This window comes from Adiantum capillus-veneris, chromosome 18 (assembly GCF_014529385.1).
Source record: "Adiantum capillus-veneris isolate H3 chromosome 18, ASM1452938v2, whole genome shotgun sequence".
NCBI lineage: Eukaryota > Viridiplantae > Streptophyta > Polypodiopsida > Polypodiales > Pteridaceae > Adiantum > Adiantum capillus-veneris.
Window position 1 is genome coordinate 100,831,083 of NC_140948.1, and position 17,666 is coordinate 100,848,748.

The 17,666-nt window shown below is 47.1% G+C and overlaps 1 protein-coding gene across 6 annotated transcripts in view; it reads right to left on the reverse strand.

Annotated features, from left to right (window-relative positions):
* The window catches only part of LOC147436096 (calcium-transporting ATPase 8, plasma membrane-type-like), a 245,024-nt gene that overhangs the window by 56,742 nt on the left and 170,616 nt on the right, over positions 1-17,666 (reverse strand). For 5 of the 6 annotated variants that reach the window (XR_015185155.1, XM_086488992.1, XM_086488993.1 and 2 more), the window contains 5 exons: positions 15,679-15,828; positions 14,371-14,487; positions 14,182-14,280; positions 13,753-13,890; positions 13,541-13,641 (listed from right to left, as the gene is read on the reverse strand). Coding sequence is in view for 5 of the 6 variants with exons in the window: in XM_086488992.1 (XP_086345118.1) it covers positions 13,541-13,641; positions 13,753-13,890; positions 14,182-14,280; positions 14,371-14,487; positions 15,679-15,828 (605 nt within the window). In the remaining variant the exon portion in view is untranslated. The remainder of the gene's footprint in view (positions 1-13,540; positions 13,642-13,752; positions 13,891-14,181; positions 14,281-14,370; positions 14,488-15,678; positions 15,829-17,666) is intronic. The other variant, XM_086488995.1, reaches the window with a different exon arrangement.

Genomic DNA, 17,666 nt, shown 5'->3' on the forward strand with positions numbered 1-17,666 from the left:
AGCAGGTACATCAGTGCAGCATGCAGCATCGGGTCCTTCTCAGCAGTTTATGGGACTTTACTCACAGACTCCAGTTTCCGTTCAGTACTACAATCAACAACAACAGTATCCTCCTCCTCAGGGGTTTCAGTCTTCACCATTGCCTCAGATGCAAAATATGACTTGTTGTGATGGAGTTGCTGGAGCACATCGCCATGGCTGTGCTACTCGATGTCCTAAGTACACTACAGGACAGGTGCTACCATCTGCCTAGCAGCAGGTGGTTGGTCATTTCCCAAGAAGCACACTTACTGACAGGAGGGCTCACATACAACAGGGCCCCACAATCGATTTGATGGCTCCACCTCCAGAGGCTGATACTTCGGATGCAGCAGTGGCTACCACTCTATCTCTTGGATGACAGATTCAGGAGCTCACCATTGTACATACTAGTAGTTTTCTTTCACAGTTTCAATCTCCCTCTCACCGAGATGGTGAGAGGTCTTGCAGCGGGCAGCAGGGCTACAGTGTCACTTCCCAGGATAGGCAGACAGTTGGACAGTTAGTCACAGTTGGTCTGGTCTACACTATCACTTCAGAGGACAGGCAGAGAGTTGGACAGTTAGTCACAGTTGGTCTGGTTCACACTGGACGGACCCTCTGGGCTGGGGGTGACACGTGGCAGGGTACCGACGGTGACATCGTGGCCAGGTCACCACCACCACACCGTTTGGAGATAGACTTAGCTGACTGGACATTTATGAGCCGTTGGTGGCTCTTTATGGTTGTGCATATGAGTAGTCGTTTGGGTCATTTTTTGGGATTATCTTGTACGTAGTCGTCTAGAGTGAGTCTATGCACAGAGCAATGCTTCACCATCCCTGCACATCTGAGCCTCGACACCCCCATTGTACCTGTGAGTCTTGGGCTGGAGCTGAGTGTGCTGCCACGCTAGAGTCTGTATCAGTCTTTGAGATAGTCGAGTCATATGTTCTGGTCTACTATTGTGTCTTTGCGAGCTCTGTTGACGTCTATTGTTTCCTTTCTGTTCAGTCTGTTTGAGGGAGATTCAGTCCGTTTGAGTGAGATTGTCACGCACATTGCACTGAGGGCTACCCACTGTAGAGGGCACGACACATTATCCGCGCTATAGAGTAACTCTTGAACTTCACTAAGTACTTACGATGAGTCCTTCAAGACTTTAGTTGGTGCTCTTCATTGTGTATAATCTGTTCTGGAAGAAGTGTCTCTTCAATTTCATCTACCTCAGGGGGATCTTCACTAACTGGCTCTATAGGAGGTTCGCCAATGAAGGGTCGTAGAAGACTCGTTGAAAATAATTATGGACTTTTCAAGTCTGTGGAATATCTAGTCTAAAGGCGACCTCGTTTCTTTGATCTATAATCTCAAACGGGTCATAATATCTATTGTAAAGTTTTACAACTTTCTCTTTCTGATTTATTTGTTTCTTAAGTCTTGCAACAAATTGCCCTTCAACTAGCTTGAGATCGTGACAATGTCTACCTACTGCTTTCACATGCTTCTCTTGAGATCTAAGGATAGCACGTTTGTGGATCGCAATCACTTGTAATCGTTTTGGGCATACCATGTGGCATGATGTTTAAAAATCTGGGCCAAAACAATCTTGGCCATGTGATTAGCTTTGATGGTTTTTTTCATTGGAATGAAATGAGCTTGCTTATTGCATCTGTGTATAATAGTCTAGATTGCATCATTTCCATTTGAGGTTCGTGGAAAATCCATTATTAAATCCATGGCAATACTTTCCCAGGGTACCTGAGGTACCGATAGGTGTTGAAGAAAGCAAGGAGTTTTATGGTGATCATACTTAGCCTTTTGGCATGGCATGCAGTCTCAAACGTATTTATCTATGTCAGCTCGTATTGTTGGCCGATAGAAATATCTTTCTAAGGTCTGTGTTGTGGACATTATACCTCTATGTCCAGCGTAAGGAAAAGCATGTGATTCATCCATCACTTTTGTTCTAAGTGGACGTGCCACATAAAGAGTCTAATGAAAATAAAGATATCCATTCTTAATAGAGCAGGGAAAAAAATCCATTATCAGTTGGTAGCTGTTGCCAAATTTTGCCAAAGTCGGAGTCGTCAGGATATATCTATGGTAGAGATTCTAACTCCTGATGGTGTATGTTCGTAATGGCATTTACTTGAGCCGTCAAGAAAGAGCATCAGCAACTACATTTTTACTTCTAGAAGTGTGTAGTATTTGAAAGTGAAACATAGAGAGGAATTGGCCCACCAAATCTGTTTTTTAGATAGCTTTTGTTGGGAGAGAAAGTATCGAAGGCTTTGATGATCTGTCTTGATTATAAAATCTGCTCCAAGAAGGTAGTATTTTCTAAGTTGAGAGAGCATGTGTCACTCCCAGGAGTTCCTTCTCGTAAATGGAAGCATGAATCTCTGCATCACGAAGTCGTTTACTTTCATAAGCTATTGCGTGGCCGTCTTGATTAAGAATTGAACCAATGCAATCGCCTGAAGCATCACATTGCACTTTAAATGGTTTTCGAAGATCGGGTATAAAAAGGATTGGTCCATGGATAAGAAGGTACTTAAGCTTTTCAAAAGATTCCTTATGTTTAATTCCCCATACAAAGGATATCTTTATACAAAGGATATCTTTTTCTTTGTGAGATCATGGAGAGGTGCAACTACATGAGCAAAATGGAAAATAAAGTGTATGTAGTAGAAACAAAGTCAAAGGAAACTTCCGACATCATGAACAGAGGCAGATAACAGCTATTTTGAAATAGCCTGAATCTTTGCAAGGTCCATGCATACTGGATTATGAGAGACTATGCATCCTGGATAATGAATTTCAGACATGAAAAATTCACTCTTCTTAGCATTAAGTTAAAGTTTATGCTTCTGCAATTCTTCTAACACAATCTGCAAATGTCCTTTGTGTTCTTCCTTTGTGCGAGAGAAGACCAAGATATTGTCAAAAAAGATTCCTGTGGACTGTCGATGAGTACATAAAATCTGATCCATCATTCAATTGAAAGTTGCTGGCGCATTAGTTAGCCATAAGGCATTACTAAAAACTCGTACAATCCGAAGGTTATTCTGTCACAAGACGGGCACCACGTGCCAATAGAAAAGAACAGACTGAACAGACTTTTAGCACTTCAATAACAACTGAACTGAGAGAGAGAGAGACGACACGCGACACAGAGTGGCGGAATTTCAACCCAGAGAGTATTGGCCCTAAACCTTGGCGCCCCTTTCAGTATTTCTTTACATTACTAGAATTCAGTACAATGCCGGTACTTGCGCTCTGCACCAAATCCGTACAGTCTGCCACGTCAGCAGTCAATGTGAAACGTGCGATTTCATACAGTCTCCTGCTTTTGCTTCTTCACTTAGGGTTTAGGCTCCTCAGCCGGTGGCTCCGTTCTTCAGTGGCTTAAAACGTCAGCAATTTGTGACATCCTCCCTTCTTGAAAGAAAGTAATCGTCCGCGATTACAGCATATTTGCAAAACAACTCAAGTTAGTTCAAACATTTTCAAGGGACATTCCGAGGGACAATCAGTTTGCTCTTTTTTTTGTTAAGGAGTTGGCTTCTCCTTTCCGCTCTTTTGATCAAGGAGTTGGCTTCTCCTTTCGTCCAGGTCAGAACTCTTGATATTCCCGCGTAGTAAAATTAGCCATCACACCCAGACCGCACTGATCTTCCACGGGTGCCTTGATGCACTAAAATTACATACCCAAGCAATCTCATCCAATTAGGAATATTCAGTGGTTGACACATCACAATGCAACACAAATGCTCACGTATGCATGGTACAAGACATAGAAACATAAAGTCGCTGATGAACACTCTTCCCGCATAACCTAACAAGGTCCGGGCCGGGAGATATTCAACGACTCCCTCATCACTCCTCCCGCATAACCTAAAAAGGTCCACGCCGAGAGATATAGAGGCCTTTTACAACCAAATGCCCCCCAGACCATAGCCTGCGTCGTTTGGAGGTGCTGAGAGTAACCACTGCTAAGACTTTTTTTTTTTTCAGAGAAAAAGATCCTTCTATTAGTGAATGAAAGCTGCCCGTAGGGCTACAATCACCTCTGCAAGAGAGGGCTACAACAAACATGATGGGGAGACTCTCCCAATGAAAGAACAACATATGTACAATGAGGCTAAATCAGGGGATGGGAGGAGGGAAGAGCCACACAGGTGGTCGGTAGTGCCATCTGAGCACACCCTGGACAATGGTATAGAAAGGCCCAGGGCGCCAGAGTCGAAGAAAATCCTTGTGGCGCTCCCGCATGCGGTCGGAGCTGCCCTAAAGTCCCTCAAGCTGTCCTCTGAGAGTATGGATCATCAGCTCTAGCCAAAAGTCACGAACAGTCTCTGCTGGCGGCTCAGAGCGGGCCTCAAAAATGCGGAAACAGCGAGCCCGCCAGATGAACCACAACGTCAGGCCACTGATGAGCTCCCAACACTCCTCTCTCTCACTGCACCACTCCTGTGGAGTAAGCTTTGTAGCAGGTTGGAGTGTAGGACGCCCCCCCTGTATCACTATCATCCTGCTGGTGGAGGATAGCTCAAACTGAAGTGCCGGGCCGGTGAGAGTGGACCAAGCCGCTGCCCCCCAAGTGTACTGTCTAGTCGTGGAGAGAGTAGGCATCAGCCGAAGAACTCGTAGCCACACCTGCTGGGCCAAGGGACAGTCCCAAAGACAATGACGCTGACTCTCCACCAACTGGTCACAGGCTGCACATGCGGCCGAAAGACCACTATGCACAAGCCAGCTCCCTACTGCTTTAGCTATGTGTGCAACCAGCCACTGGAACAAAGTGACGCGCCTCGGCTGTCCGGAGTCCGACAATCTCTGCCAAAAGGCTGCCAAGAACTCGACTATGAGGCCCTCCTCCTACCAATGACGCGCTGCAGCGAGGCGGGCCTCTCTCTGTGCTGCAAGTATATGACGTCCAAGCCGAACAGTGTACTGAAAGAAGGGGACTCTTGGGTGGTCTGCAGAAGAGAAGGGGTCCCTCCATAGCCACTCGCCAGGATCCCACTGTACTCGTTCCAGTGGACAGCACTCCCAAGCCCATAGCCTCCAGTGTCCAGTCTCAAGAGTTGTTGGGTCAGGGTCTATGACGCAAGTCCTCCCACAGATGCCCACAACTCGGATCCTCTGAAAACAGCACTCTGCTACCTGTGGGGCCTCTACTGCAACTCGCTGTAATCGTCCCCCACCATGAAGCTCGAAGAACAGGGCTGGGACTGTCTCTGAGTAGGCCTTGACTGAAATGAGAACCTCCAGTCGTGTGAAGGCTCCCATCCTCCGGGGTGCTAGTGGCTCGAGAGGCGTGAGCCACTCAGCTGGAACTGACTCTGAGATGTCTTGACACATGCTCTGCACCCCTCTACACAGATGTGAGCATGAAGCGCTCACCTCTCCCCCTTGCCAAAAGCACCTGACTGTTAGTCTGTCTGTACAAAGCTGACACCCCTCTGATCCAAGCATCTGAGAAGCCCATCTTGCAAAGAGTGCCCTCTAGAAAGTCCCAGTCAACTAGGTCGTAGGCCTTCTCAAAATCGAGAAGAAGAATCACAAGGTCCTCACCACGGAGCCGTGCCAACGTAGAAGCCTCCCAAAAAGTAAAGATATTGTCAAGGATACTGTGTTCCTTGACAAAACTTGTCTGAGTCCCATGTATAAGGCTCTCTAAAAGTGGCTGAATCCTCAAACTCAGAGCCTTGGCAAGAACAAGGAAGCGTGATGACCGACCAAGCCACCTTGGCTCGGGCCACCTGAGTGTCACGTCCTGACCAAAGGAAGTTCCTGATCAGCCTCTCTACCTGGCTGATACAAGAACTCGAGAAGATCCAGCAGGAAGTGATGTACCACATAGTCGCCAACAGCACCTGGTTGGCAACTACTATACCAGCCAGCGACAGACGTGCTGAGCTCCAATGTAACAGCTTTCTCCTGATGGAAAGGAGAAGAGGAGCAATCTGCTGCTCGGGAGACAAGTCCAAACCAACCTGACAACCCAAGTATCGAACTGCAGTCCCTGGGGAATCCACCTGAAACCCTCTCCTGGTATCCAATCTGGCATAGGAGCACTACCAACCGAGAAAGCCACTATCTTTCTCCAGTTGATCAGTGCGCCAGATGCACAACAGAAGGTCTCCAGAGCCTGCTCACATCTGTGAAGATTGGCCTCCTGGCCATCTAAGTACAAGGCTGAGTCATCGGCAAACTCAGTGTCCAGTAGCTCCTCTCCCCGAATAGGGAGTGCTAAGCCCAGAAGACCAACCTGCAGTGACACCAAAAATCTGCTCATCGCCTCCGCATAGAACAGAAAGAGAAAAGGGGCCAGAGGAAAGCGCTGTCTGACCGAGCGTGTGAACATGAAGCGCTCACCTCTCCCCCTTGCCAAAAGCACCTGACTGTGAGCCTATCTACCTGTCTGTACAAAGCTGATACCCCTCTGATCCAAGCATCTCAGAAGCCCATCCTGCGAAGAGTGCCCTCTAGAAAGTCCTAGTCAACTCGGTCGTAGGCCTTCTCAAAATCGAAAAGAAGAATCACAAGGTCCTCACCACGGAGCCGTGCCAGGGCAGAAGCCTCCCAAAAAGTAAAGATGTTGTCAAGGATACTGCGTTCCTTGACAAAACCTGTCTGAGTCCCATGTATAAGGCTCTTTAAAAGTGGCTGAATCCTCAAACTCAGAGCCTTGGCAAGAATTTTGTAGGCTGAATTGAGAATGGTGATGGGGCACCACTGTCGAATCTCAGCCAAGGAGCCACCCTCCTTGGGAATGAGGTAGATCAGGCCCTCACTCATGCTGTCAGGCATCACTCCTGTGTGCAAAATGTACTGAAAAGCACTACAAAGATCTGGGCCAAGCAGGTCCCAGTACTCCAAGAAGAAGCTAGGAGTCTACCCATCCTCTCATGGACAGCTACCACGAGGGAGGGCCCTCAGAGCTGTGTGCAGCTCCTCAAGCTGAAGTGGCATCTCTAGCCTCTGGCGCATCTCCTCTGTCACAAGACATGGCATCTGTGCCCAAACCTGCTCCCTGCATGCATCCTACCGCTCTGACTGAGGTTCAGCCGACAGTAACTCATGGTAAAAGTCAGTAGCGATTGCACGCATATCCTCGGGCTCACAAGCAACTGACCCATCATGCCTCCTCAACTGACTGACCTTGGCATGCGAGTGCTGAGGCCCCACTATCTCAAAAAAAAGCACCAGTCACTCTGTCACCCACCTGAGTCCACCAAGATGCCTGTCGGTGGAAGGAAAAAACTAATGATGCCTCTCCTCTGTGCTAGCAAGCTCATGTCGATCCTGCTGTAACTGCTCCTCCAACCATGGACTGTCTGCATGCTGCTCCTGCATCCTTTGTAGTGAAGCAATGCCCCGTCTGAGACGCTGCTCCGCCTCTCTCGTTGCAGCCCGACGAGCCAGAGACTCCTAAAGAAAAAAGTGGCTAAGCTGAGCTAGGCCTGAGGCCACTCAGTCTGCTGGTGAATCCTGTCTGTCCATGCCCTCTGTCTAGAGAGCCTCTACCCTCTCTCTAAGTGCTGAGTCCAACAAGACCCTCTCTGGGATGCGGAGCATCGTGCTCCCACTCCTCTGCCTGTCTGCCACTGTGAGGATCACTGGTGCATGGTCCGAGAAGGAAGTCCGTGCCAGGATACCCACGGAACCCCCCGTATCACTGAAGTGGTCACTAGTGTAGAAGCGATCTATGCGCGATAGATTCACTCCTCCCACTCTGCGGTCCGATCTAGAGAAGGTAAGACTGTTTGGGGGCCTCACAAAACCAGAGTGCTGCCATGTATCCGAGACCCTCAAAGTCATACAAAACCTCTCCCAAGCTGCCAACTTGACTCCATGCACAGTAGCATGGCTGCCACCAATCCTGTCAGAAGGGTCCTCCAACATGTTGAAGTCCCCTCCTATACACCAATGATCGGCCTGCGGTAAAGAATCAACAATCTGTGACCAAAACTCTGTACGAGCACTCGCCACATTGGGCGCATAGATGTTCAGGAAGCCCACAAGGCCACTCTGAACCTGCATAGTAATCCACTGAGCCTTGCCTGGCACAATAATCCCTCTGTCCACAATGGCCTACTGCAGTGAGTCCGCAATAGTCATACATACCCCTCCCTCGATTCCTCCAGGTCCAAAAGCAGCTGACCAAAAGGTATCATAACGTCCACGTAAAATCTGACCACAACGCCGAATGCGGCTCTCACACAGATGGTGCTCTTGAAGCATCAGGAGATCAATCTCTCCTCCCACAAGGCAACGCTGAAGCTCCTGACGCAATCGGCCCCGTTGTCGCTGAAACTGGGGCCCACCTAGTCCCTGCACATTCCATGAGACGATCCTCATGGGGAGCGAGAGAGAACAGATGCTGCTGCAGCAGCAAGACGGGCTATCTTCGAGGCAGGCTTGGATGGGGAGTAATCCGCATCCGAGCGTCCTCTAGATAGGCGTGATTGCAGTGAGTGCCTAGCCCAAGCCCAGGCAGAGCGAGCCGTACGTAACGCAACCTCCTCTGCCCAGGAGTCCTCGTGAATGTATACATAGCAAGGCAAACACTACGTATCAGCAAAGAAGTACACCACAATGTGTCTACATCCTACTGAGTCTGGGGGTGTCACCGCAAACTTGGCCAATGGCCACAAAGTCTGCAGCATATCTGTAACCATCCCACCACTGAGTCAAGGGACCACTCTGTATCGGGCCTACCATAGAGGGGGAAGGAGAAACCGACTGCTGAGTCCAAGGCCTCTGTCCCCCTAGCGGCGAGGAACAAAACATGGACTCTGAAACAGGCTGCCTCATGGTCTGCTGCGGAATCGCCGAGAAAACAAGTGAACCCGTAGTCGAAGAAGTCCCAGCGGCGTCTGATGTCAATGCTCGTCAGCCCACGAGGGATGGCTACAAGGGAGGATGTCTGAATCTGCAGAGGAGGCCACAAGAAGGGCTGACCCTCTCGCGCTAGGCGACTCGTGGCAAAGGCGCTGCCAAGAGATCTCCTAGCCGCCGGAGAGGGACCAGTCTCCTGAGCCGACTGAGGAACTGGAGCAGGAGAGGGGGGAGAGGGAGCTAGGGAGAGTGGAGGAGAAGAGGGGCGGGATGGGGCGACAGAGGTAGAGGGGCGAGGTGGAGAGGCGATGAGAGCAGAAGGCGCAGAGGATGAGGCAAAGGGGGGGAACTCGGGGGGGGGGGAGCGGCTGTCAAGGGAGAAGTGGAGGTGGAGGCTGGCGTAGGGATCTCCTCCTGCTCGAGAGGACCAAAACGGTTCCCCGTGGGAACCCACTGTTGCTGAGTAGGCACCTGAGGGCCACTCTGAGTGCCAAGCTGAGGCTATGGCCCCTGGTGTCGGCGGCCACGGGCCTGCTGCCACCCCTCCTCCGCTGGAGCCCCAGCCTCAGAGGGTGGCTCTGCATCTGTACGTTGTGCCGCTGGTTGTGGCTGCGGACCAGCCCTGGCAGCCTGGGGCTGAGGCTGTGGTGCAGGTCGCGGCCTCCTCCGTAGACAGGCCTTCTCTAGATGGCCCATCTGTCGGCAAATGAAACACTCGTTCGAGAGGCCCGAGTACTCCACACTCTGTCGAAACCAACCCCCACTCACCCGAGGTAAAAGGATAACCTTCGGGAGAGTGTGGGTATCTCTGACCAAACTCGAACTGAGGGAATGCCAGCCGCCTTGGCAGCTACTGATGCTACCGTGCGGGGTGTCTCCAGGACAGTCCCAATGGCGGAACCGATCCTGGAAAGAAGTGGTAGGTACTCTCTCCGTAAACCCGGAAAGCATACTGAGATGGGGATGTCTGCCTCCTCTACTAGAACATTCGAAGCTGGGTCAAAACCATGTCGCCACTGTCGAAAGTGGGCACGTGAGGCTCGGATGGCTAGTGGACTGCAATCGCTCTACCTCGGCAGCAAGGCTCGCTTGCTCTGTAGGCGAGAGAGCAAGTTGAATGGTGGGCTCAGCGAGGTCGGGCGAGGGGGCTTCTGGCGAGTCCCTCTGTGGCGAAGCTGGAGCCTCCATCTGTGTCTACTGCTGTGGCGTAAGAAGAGGACGACGCGAGGGTGTTGCAAAAGGGCACGCCAACACTGCTCCAAGGAGTAGAAACAAAAGCCGAAAGTGCCGAATCTGCAGGGAGTAACCGAGGCGGAGGGCCCAAATTGACGGGGTGGGGCTGAGGGCGTGCAGCAGCAGAGCAGGGGCTGAGGGCGGGCCGACGGGCTGGGACAGGGCAGCGCGAGAGGGGGGGCAGCGGGGACTGAGGGCAGGCGGAAGGGGACAGGCGAGCGGGGGCTGAGGACAACGCGAGGGAGGGCAGCGGGCAGCACGAGGGGGGGGGCTGGGTGGCGATGGCAATGGCGCAGCGAGGGTGGGTGCACAGCAGCAGCGAGCGCACTTTCAGATGTGTATCAATCTTTGGGATTACTTTACGAAAACTCAATCACCAATTTCTCTTGTGGAGTAGCTTAACCACTGCTAAGACTTCTTAATACTCATGTATAACCATCTAGGTCTGGGCCGAGAGTAACAACAACAAATTTTTCAAGCATACAATCAAACGCTCCCCAGACATCGCGTTTACGTCATTCCGAGGTTTTCTAGCATATAACGAAACGCTCCCCAGACATCCCGTCTGCGTCGTTCCGAGGTTCAAACAATACCAAAACAACATTTCTTACTGCTCCACACGGGAGTAAAATCACCAATCAATGAAACCAGTATTAAAACCAGAGTCAAACAGGCACCAAGACAGGTTCAAAACAGATACCATCCATTTCAAACAAATTACAAACGGGATCACCAAACAAGTTCTCAAACAGAACTCAAACATAAAAAGCAATCTTGACATCAGCCGAGCGCAAAAAGTCGACCGACTTTCCATCCTGGAATCTGCATCAAAAAAATTAGGGTTAGGTTCCTTCCATAAGGTCGTAGCTGACCGCACCATGGTCCATAAGCTCTTGGACAGAGTGTTCTTGTGGCGGTGATGGTAGTCCCAAGACATAGCAGTATCACCGGATCCGAGGTTATCAACAAGAGACACCTGCTGAGAGATGTCTAGAAATTTCAAGTTATAATCTGCTAGGGTTTCCATGGCAAGAATTTCAAGATACCCAACTCTGCCAGAAGCTGCACTCCAAAGGAAGATGTGAGAAACCATATAACTTCAGGCAAAAATTTTATTGAAAGCTTGCCAGGTCCTTGGAGTGTGTGGCTTGGTAGCTATAGACATCAACATCTACATGGCATTGCTTTTGAGAAAAACAGTGACTTGAAACATATCTTGGATCCTTCTCTTGCAAGTGATCTTTTTGGCTTATGCCTTGTAAGACATGAGCGGTGAAGACGGGAGCATGCCCGATGCGCGATGAAGTAAGGGTGGGAGTGCCTAATAAGTCTGGGGTAGGGACTCATAGATACTTCAAATAAAATTCAGTAGTCTCTGGTTTGCTCTTTTGTAGGACCGGTATGCTTTCAGAAAAGCACACGCTTGATGCTCGGATAGCATTGTCACAAGACAGGCACCACGTGCCAATAGAAAAGAAGAGACTGAACAGACTTTTAGCACTTCAATAACAACTGAACTGAGAGAGAGATGACACGCGACACAAAGTGGCGGAATTCCACCCCAGAGAGTAGTGGCCCCAAACCTTGGCGCCCCTTTCGGTATTTCTTTATATTACTTAAACTCAATACAATGCCGGTACTCGTGCTCTGCACCTTCTCATTGAAGCGTGCAAGAGAATGAGCCCTAGCCTCATATTTAAAGGCCCTAGGCCCAAAAGCAATTTACATGAAAAGCCTTAAACTCAAAACAATCTGGTACAAAAGCATCTTGTCCAAAAGCTGCCAGCACAAATTACGGAAATCCGTACAGTGCAACATAAGCACTTGCCAGTGCAAATCACAGAAATCCGTATAGTCTGCCACGTCAGCAGTTAGCGTGAAATGCGGAATTCCGTACAGTCTACTGCTTCTGCTTCTTTTAGGCCCCTCGGCCCTCAGATTACGGGTTTCTTTTCACTAGATATGGGACAGCCAGAGGAGCAGTCATCACTGCAGAGCTCGGCCCACACTCATTTGACCACTACCTACACTCTACTACCTCCTAAAAGACTGGAAGATTATAGTATCGATCTAATTCCATGCAGTTTATCTCCAAATCATCCAAAAGGCTGAACTGAGAGCAAAGAGAGAGCTATGTGTGTGAGTGTAAACTGCTGGGAGAGGGCTGCAACTAGTAGCGCTACCTCTTTGTGTGGATTTTCTACTGCTAGTTGGCACTCATGAGGGAGGAAAGAGGCTCGTTAAACTCCCACGTTGGCCTCTTGCTAAAATCTCACGCTACTTACTGAAATTTTTAGAATTATTATAATGTTATAAAATTTGACCCCTTTTCAAAGGCCCGATTGCTTACTTTTGAACGTTTTAACCTTTAATTTTAAAAATGAGTGCCGAAATGTGAGTTTTGGCCAATCCGAAGCATATTTATCCCTGCTGTTTCGACGCCCCTCCCGACTCAGTCTGCCTACTTCCTGCGGGACTTATTTATATTGTGCCTCCCGGCCGGGCACATTCTTGGGCGGCCATGAGATTTCCGAATTAACTGAGGAAAACATCTTATTCATGTGCTTGTTCTGACGTGTTCTACGCTGTGTCCAACTACTGCTCTACTTATCATACTATCCAGACACCGATAAATTTCCAAATGGCACATTGCACTCGAAAATTTACTCGTCTACCAAATTATTAATTGGTACCAATAAATTCATCCATCAGTTTTGTGTGCCCAAAAATTATTGTTATTCATTTAGAGTCATAGTAGCTGAAAATATCATAGAGGATACTGCACAATGAATAGAACACAAGGAAAAATTGCAATATCGTAGATGAAAGAACAACACTACCAATCCTAAAACACTTTAGTAATCAGAAGATAATAACAAAAAATGTTTGAAATGAACTGAGACAAAGCATTGCCATTCGAGAGAGAGGGAGACATTTCTTTCTAGAACTGGGCAAGCAAGCAAGACGCTCTCAATATCAAGAGCCACCAGCAAGAGAGAAAAATGTTCAAAATAAGCCAAAACCAGTCTAATACCTTTAAAAAAGCAACAATCAACAGCTATTGACCCTGGTTAATCGTTAGTGCAGACTCATCGTATGATTATTACAGAAGAATTTAGGAAGTGGCATCTACAACATCTCCAACTTGACAATAGAAGAGGATGACCCAGGCTTGGAACCGCTCTCTCTTCCCAATTCTCTCAATCCTTAGAATGGATTTCCCTCACCTTCCCTCTACACCACCAGCACTTCTATAATCACCAAACACGTGCTTTATTTACGTCCCAAACATCCTTCTAAAACATCCCAAAACATTGTAAATATCCTTTGTGTGTAACAACCTATGGATTGTAATGGGCAGTACAGATCATGAAGGTCCTCCAGTCCAGTGAAAATTTCCTAAATGCACACAAGACAAGAACAATGATGAAGGACATACCGCTTGCCAACAGGGTTTCTATGCATCAAAGATTCATTTGGGGGTTCTGTTGCAAGTGCAAGCGCTCCCATGGTGTCCATTATAAGGTTTACCCACAGAAGCTGAATGCAGAATTGATTTTGGAGTCAGCAAGAAGACCTGTTGTCTCAAGAAGCACATCAAATCTCAAAACCAAACTACCACAAAATGGCATCATGAACTAGAAAATTCACCTGTACAGCAGTCAATGGAGCTTCACCATTTGCCATGGCAGCAATGAAATTCAAACCAAGAGCGACCATATTGACGGTGCACTGGAACTGAATAAATTTTTGAATGTTGACATACACAGATCGTCCCCACCTAACAACCTACAAAAAGCCACGTACATTGTTGCTTTAATTTAATAGCATTATTTATTGTCACCTCCACCTAACAACCTACAAGGTAGCCATGCACATCGTTGCTTTGATTTTAATTTAATTTATCTCGAAGCCCAAATACAAACACAATGCCCTATCACAATGAGTCAACAAGAGAACCACCATTGAGGTGCATTCTCTCATCTACGCTGAGCATTGGTGTTGATTTTTAGTAGCATTTTTTTGAAGGAGAATGTAACAGATTTTAGAGAACAAATGTCAGGTACATGCTGATAATACCTTTACAATAGAAGCAAAGTTATCATCCAAGATAATAATATCCGCACTTTCTTTAGCCACTTCTGTGCCAGCTATTCCCATAGCTAAACCAATGGATGCCTTACAACAAAAATTTCATGTTTGATAAAGAGATTGATTGATAAAGGCAATCCATTTGAACCTAAGGTAGTGCTGATAAAGCAAAAAAACCTCATGAAGTGCTGGTGCGTCGTTAGTGCCATCACCAGTAACCGCAACTACATCTCCCATCTCCAAGAGCCGTTTAACTAAGGTGTGCTTGTCTGTAGGGGATGATCGAGCCATGACCTGAACTCAAAACAAAAAGGAAATATATCAGATGAGGAAAGGTATTTTGATGGTACTCAATGAGCATTGGGTATGCCCTTACAAGTTCAAGTTCAAGCACCAAAATACTCTGTTTTATGTTGAGGAAAACTGCATGCAAGAGAATCTTGATTGAAGCAAATTGAGGAGCTTGTTTGGTAAGCACTTGATATGCCCTTGTGACTACATGTCAACCATCAGAGTATCGCAATTGCCTGCTAAAATGTTTCTTGGCTCGTTGTGGGTTCTACAGTACCATGACCGACCCTCTAAACTTTGTACGAATACTGTGCATATATCTAACCAAATAGGAGCAACCTTAAGGTCTGTGTTTCCTGCTTTGTACTTCGTGCAGAGAGGAGGATCAAGGAGCAAAACTATGGCATCAGTAAAACATTCTCCTTTGGGTCACCTTGAATCTCTTCACCCCTTGATGACATGAAAATTTGCTTGTTAAGAGCTCTAGAACCCTAGAAAGCATGGAGGACTGCTGAAGAAAAACCCAAATCAGCTCATCTTTAACTCCATGATGATTCCGCTTTATGCCTAGCAGCACATGCTGACATAAAAAACCAAAACAGGTTTTTATTTACCACGTTAACCTCACTTAATGACATAGAAGACCAAAGAGATTATGTCCCATTTGAAATTCTCCATAACGTTAAATGTCTTTTCTGTCTGCCCTCATCTCTTCTAAGAGATATTCCTACGAGTAGGAACACAGACTTCCATTTTCCTGATCTTGACTTGCAAGAAATACAAGGTCCTTTGCTGAAAGATAAAGAAGGCCAGATACAAGTTTCTGCATGACTTGAGGTTGCATCAATCGTAACAAACTTAAAACAAATACAATAACATATTATTCAGAATCCCATGCAAAGGCTTGATGGCTTTGTAATACCAAGGCTCAACACACAGACTATGGTTTTACATGTCATGATGGGTACACTACGGGGCATGCTAAGTGTTTACGTGTTAAGTCTCCTCTTACCATAAGCCTATGGATAACATGGACATCTTTGCAATAAAATTTGGGATGAGAATTGGAAGGTAGAAACAATGTGCTCCTCACAAACATGACCACAGATGGAATAGAAACAGGTGTGCCATTCAATATGCATGGTTTTAATTTTTCAAGATAAGCATCAGCAGATCAATTGCACAAGCCATCACTTGTAGAGAAGGAATGATTTTGTATTGCTCTTCTGGTTCCATTTCACGAAACTTCTTTCCTTCAATAGCAAGTCCTTTATCTTTGAGAATGCCACACTCAGTTGCTATTGCTTTTGCTGTCATAACATTATCCCCAGTAACCATACGTACCTGCACAACAGAATTTTACTCTATCCTAAGCAATGAAAATTCTTTGTGCAACAATGCATTTGGATGTATCTTCATTTTTAAAACAAAACACTAAACATATTCTGGAAAAAACAATCGTGCCAGCGCGCACCAGAAAAGGATCCCCTGGGATTTTCTCCCACAGAAAACCAACCCCTAGAATTTCCTCCATGAGCCTATATACATTCAAGCCAAAAATGTAGATCTTTATCCTGTGCTGTAATGCAGGCCTCCGCAATATGATACCTGCCGGCAAGCCTCAGTGGATGTAGAAATACATGATGCAAGTTGTCCAGCTGGCTGTGAGTACATCACGAGATCATATAGGATGCGAAGTCTTCACTGTCTAGCACAAACATTGATCCTGGAAACTGAATTAGAGGATGCGAGCCCCTCGCCTCACCACTGATGGAATGGCAATTGGATGTGCACAGAAACTGGAGCATGGTCAGAAAGGACAGTTTCAGGCCAAATCATCATGGAACATCGACCTACATAGATACGACCGAACCTCTCTAGCAAACGCACATGCTGCCAATGAAAGCTCGAGGTTAAGTGAAGTGATTGGAGGTAGGAAAAAAGGATGGCACATGACAAACATACACAGCAGAAGTCATAAACAAAAATCTGCCCCTTGCATCCCTCTCTTCTCTGGAAATGGTAGGCAGAGTGTTTACTCTCCAGTTAGTCAAGGTCTCAACATTTGTTGAATCCTCACCAGCGATCAACAAGTCCACAGTAGCCTGTGGTGAAGGATGACGCTTTGATAGTAGAGGTGCCTGTGATAACAAGCGTTGCTTGAGTTGGTGGTGTGTATCCCCTCAGTCCACAAACATGGGTGTACATCACTACAAAGTGCTTCTTCATCTTCCTCTTTGAGGAAAGGAAGCCAGATTATGAGCGCCTTGGGAGTCCCTATTGGTGTCTATAGCCTCCAGTGTTCCCACGCAAGCTATAATGAGTTATGTTGAGTTTTTTAATGGGATCTCTGGCTTTTTCTGAAAATATGATTCTGAGTGATTTGGTTCGAGAACCACATCTGAGGGGTCGTGGTTACCCATGAGGTGTCTAGTTTTATCTAGTAGTGGCTAGGTGAGAACACGTGGCTGTTTGCTGGGGCTTTTCGGTGAGAAGAAGATATAATAATATCTCAATAGTTAGCAAAATTTCCCATCCTCTTTTTATTGTGGTAATAATAGGTGTTATACAAACAACCCCCCAAAATCCATCACACGGAGGGTGAGAGCTTTGTTTGCTACTTTGATTGCCAGGTTGGAATTCACTTGGGAATTAATTGAAGGCCTTCTCTAATCATCTTTTCAAGACGATTTTGCAGGACTTTTGTCAATTGAGGAGATGCTTGAAAGCGGATGCAGACTCAACAATGATATGAAACAGTGCTTACTCTTTATCATTGCTTGCCAATATTTAAGTAGTGCCACGTGGTCCCATAGCCAAGTGTTAGGGTCCCCAAGTTTGACTTCCCTAACACGCTCAAGAGGTATTTCTGACGAGGATGCATTACAAGACAAAGAGTTTGCAGCCTCTTAGAGCTTTCAGACATCATGAGTTGGCATCTGATCTATATTGAAATCAGCATATTCTTCTTGTATTTCATCAGACACAGAAGAGAGCTTTGCCTTGGTCGGAAAGTCAGACATAGACTCTTGCAAAGGAGATTTATTACTCGTCTGTGGTCTTTGATAGGCTCACCAAGCCCTTAAGCCTCGACAGTAGGAGCATTTGAGTCAACAGCTGCCAGTTGTTTCTAGTCTAGGTAGCACATTGGCCCAGCTCGTGTAAGGGCAGTTGGAGATGGG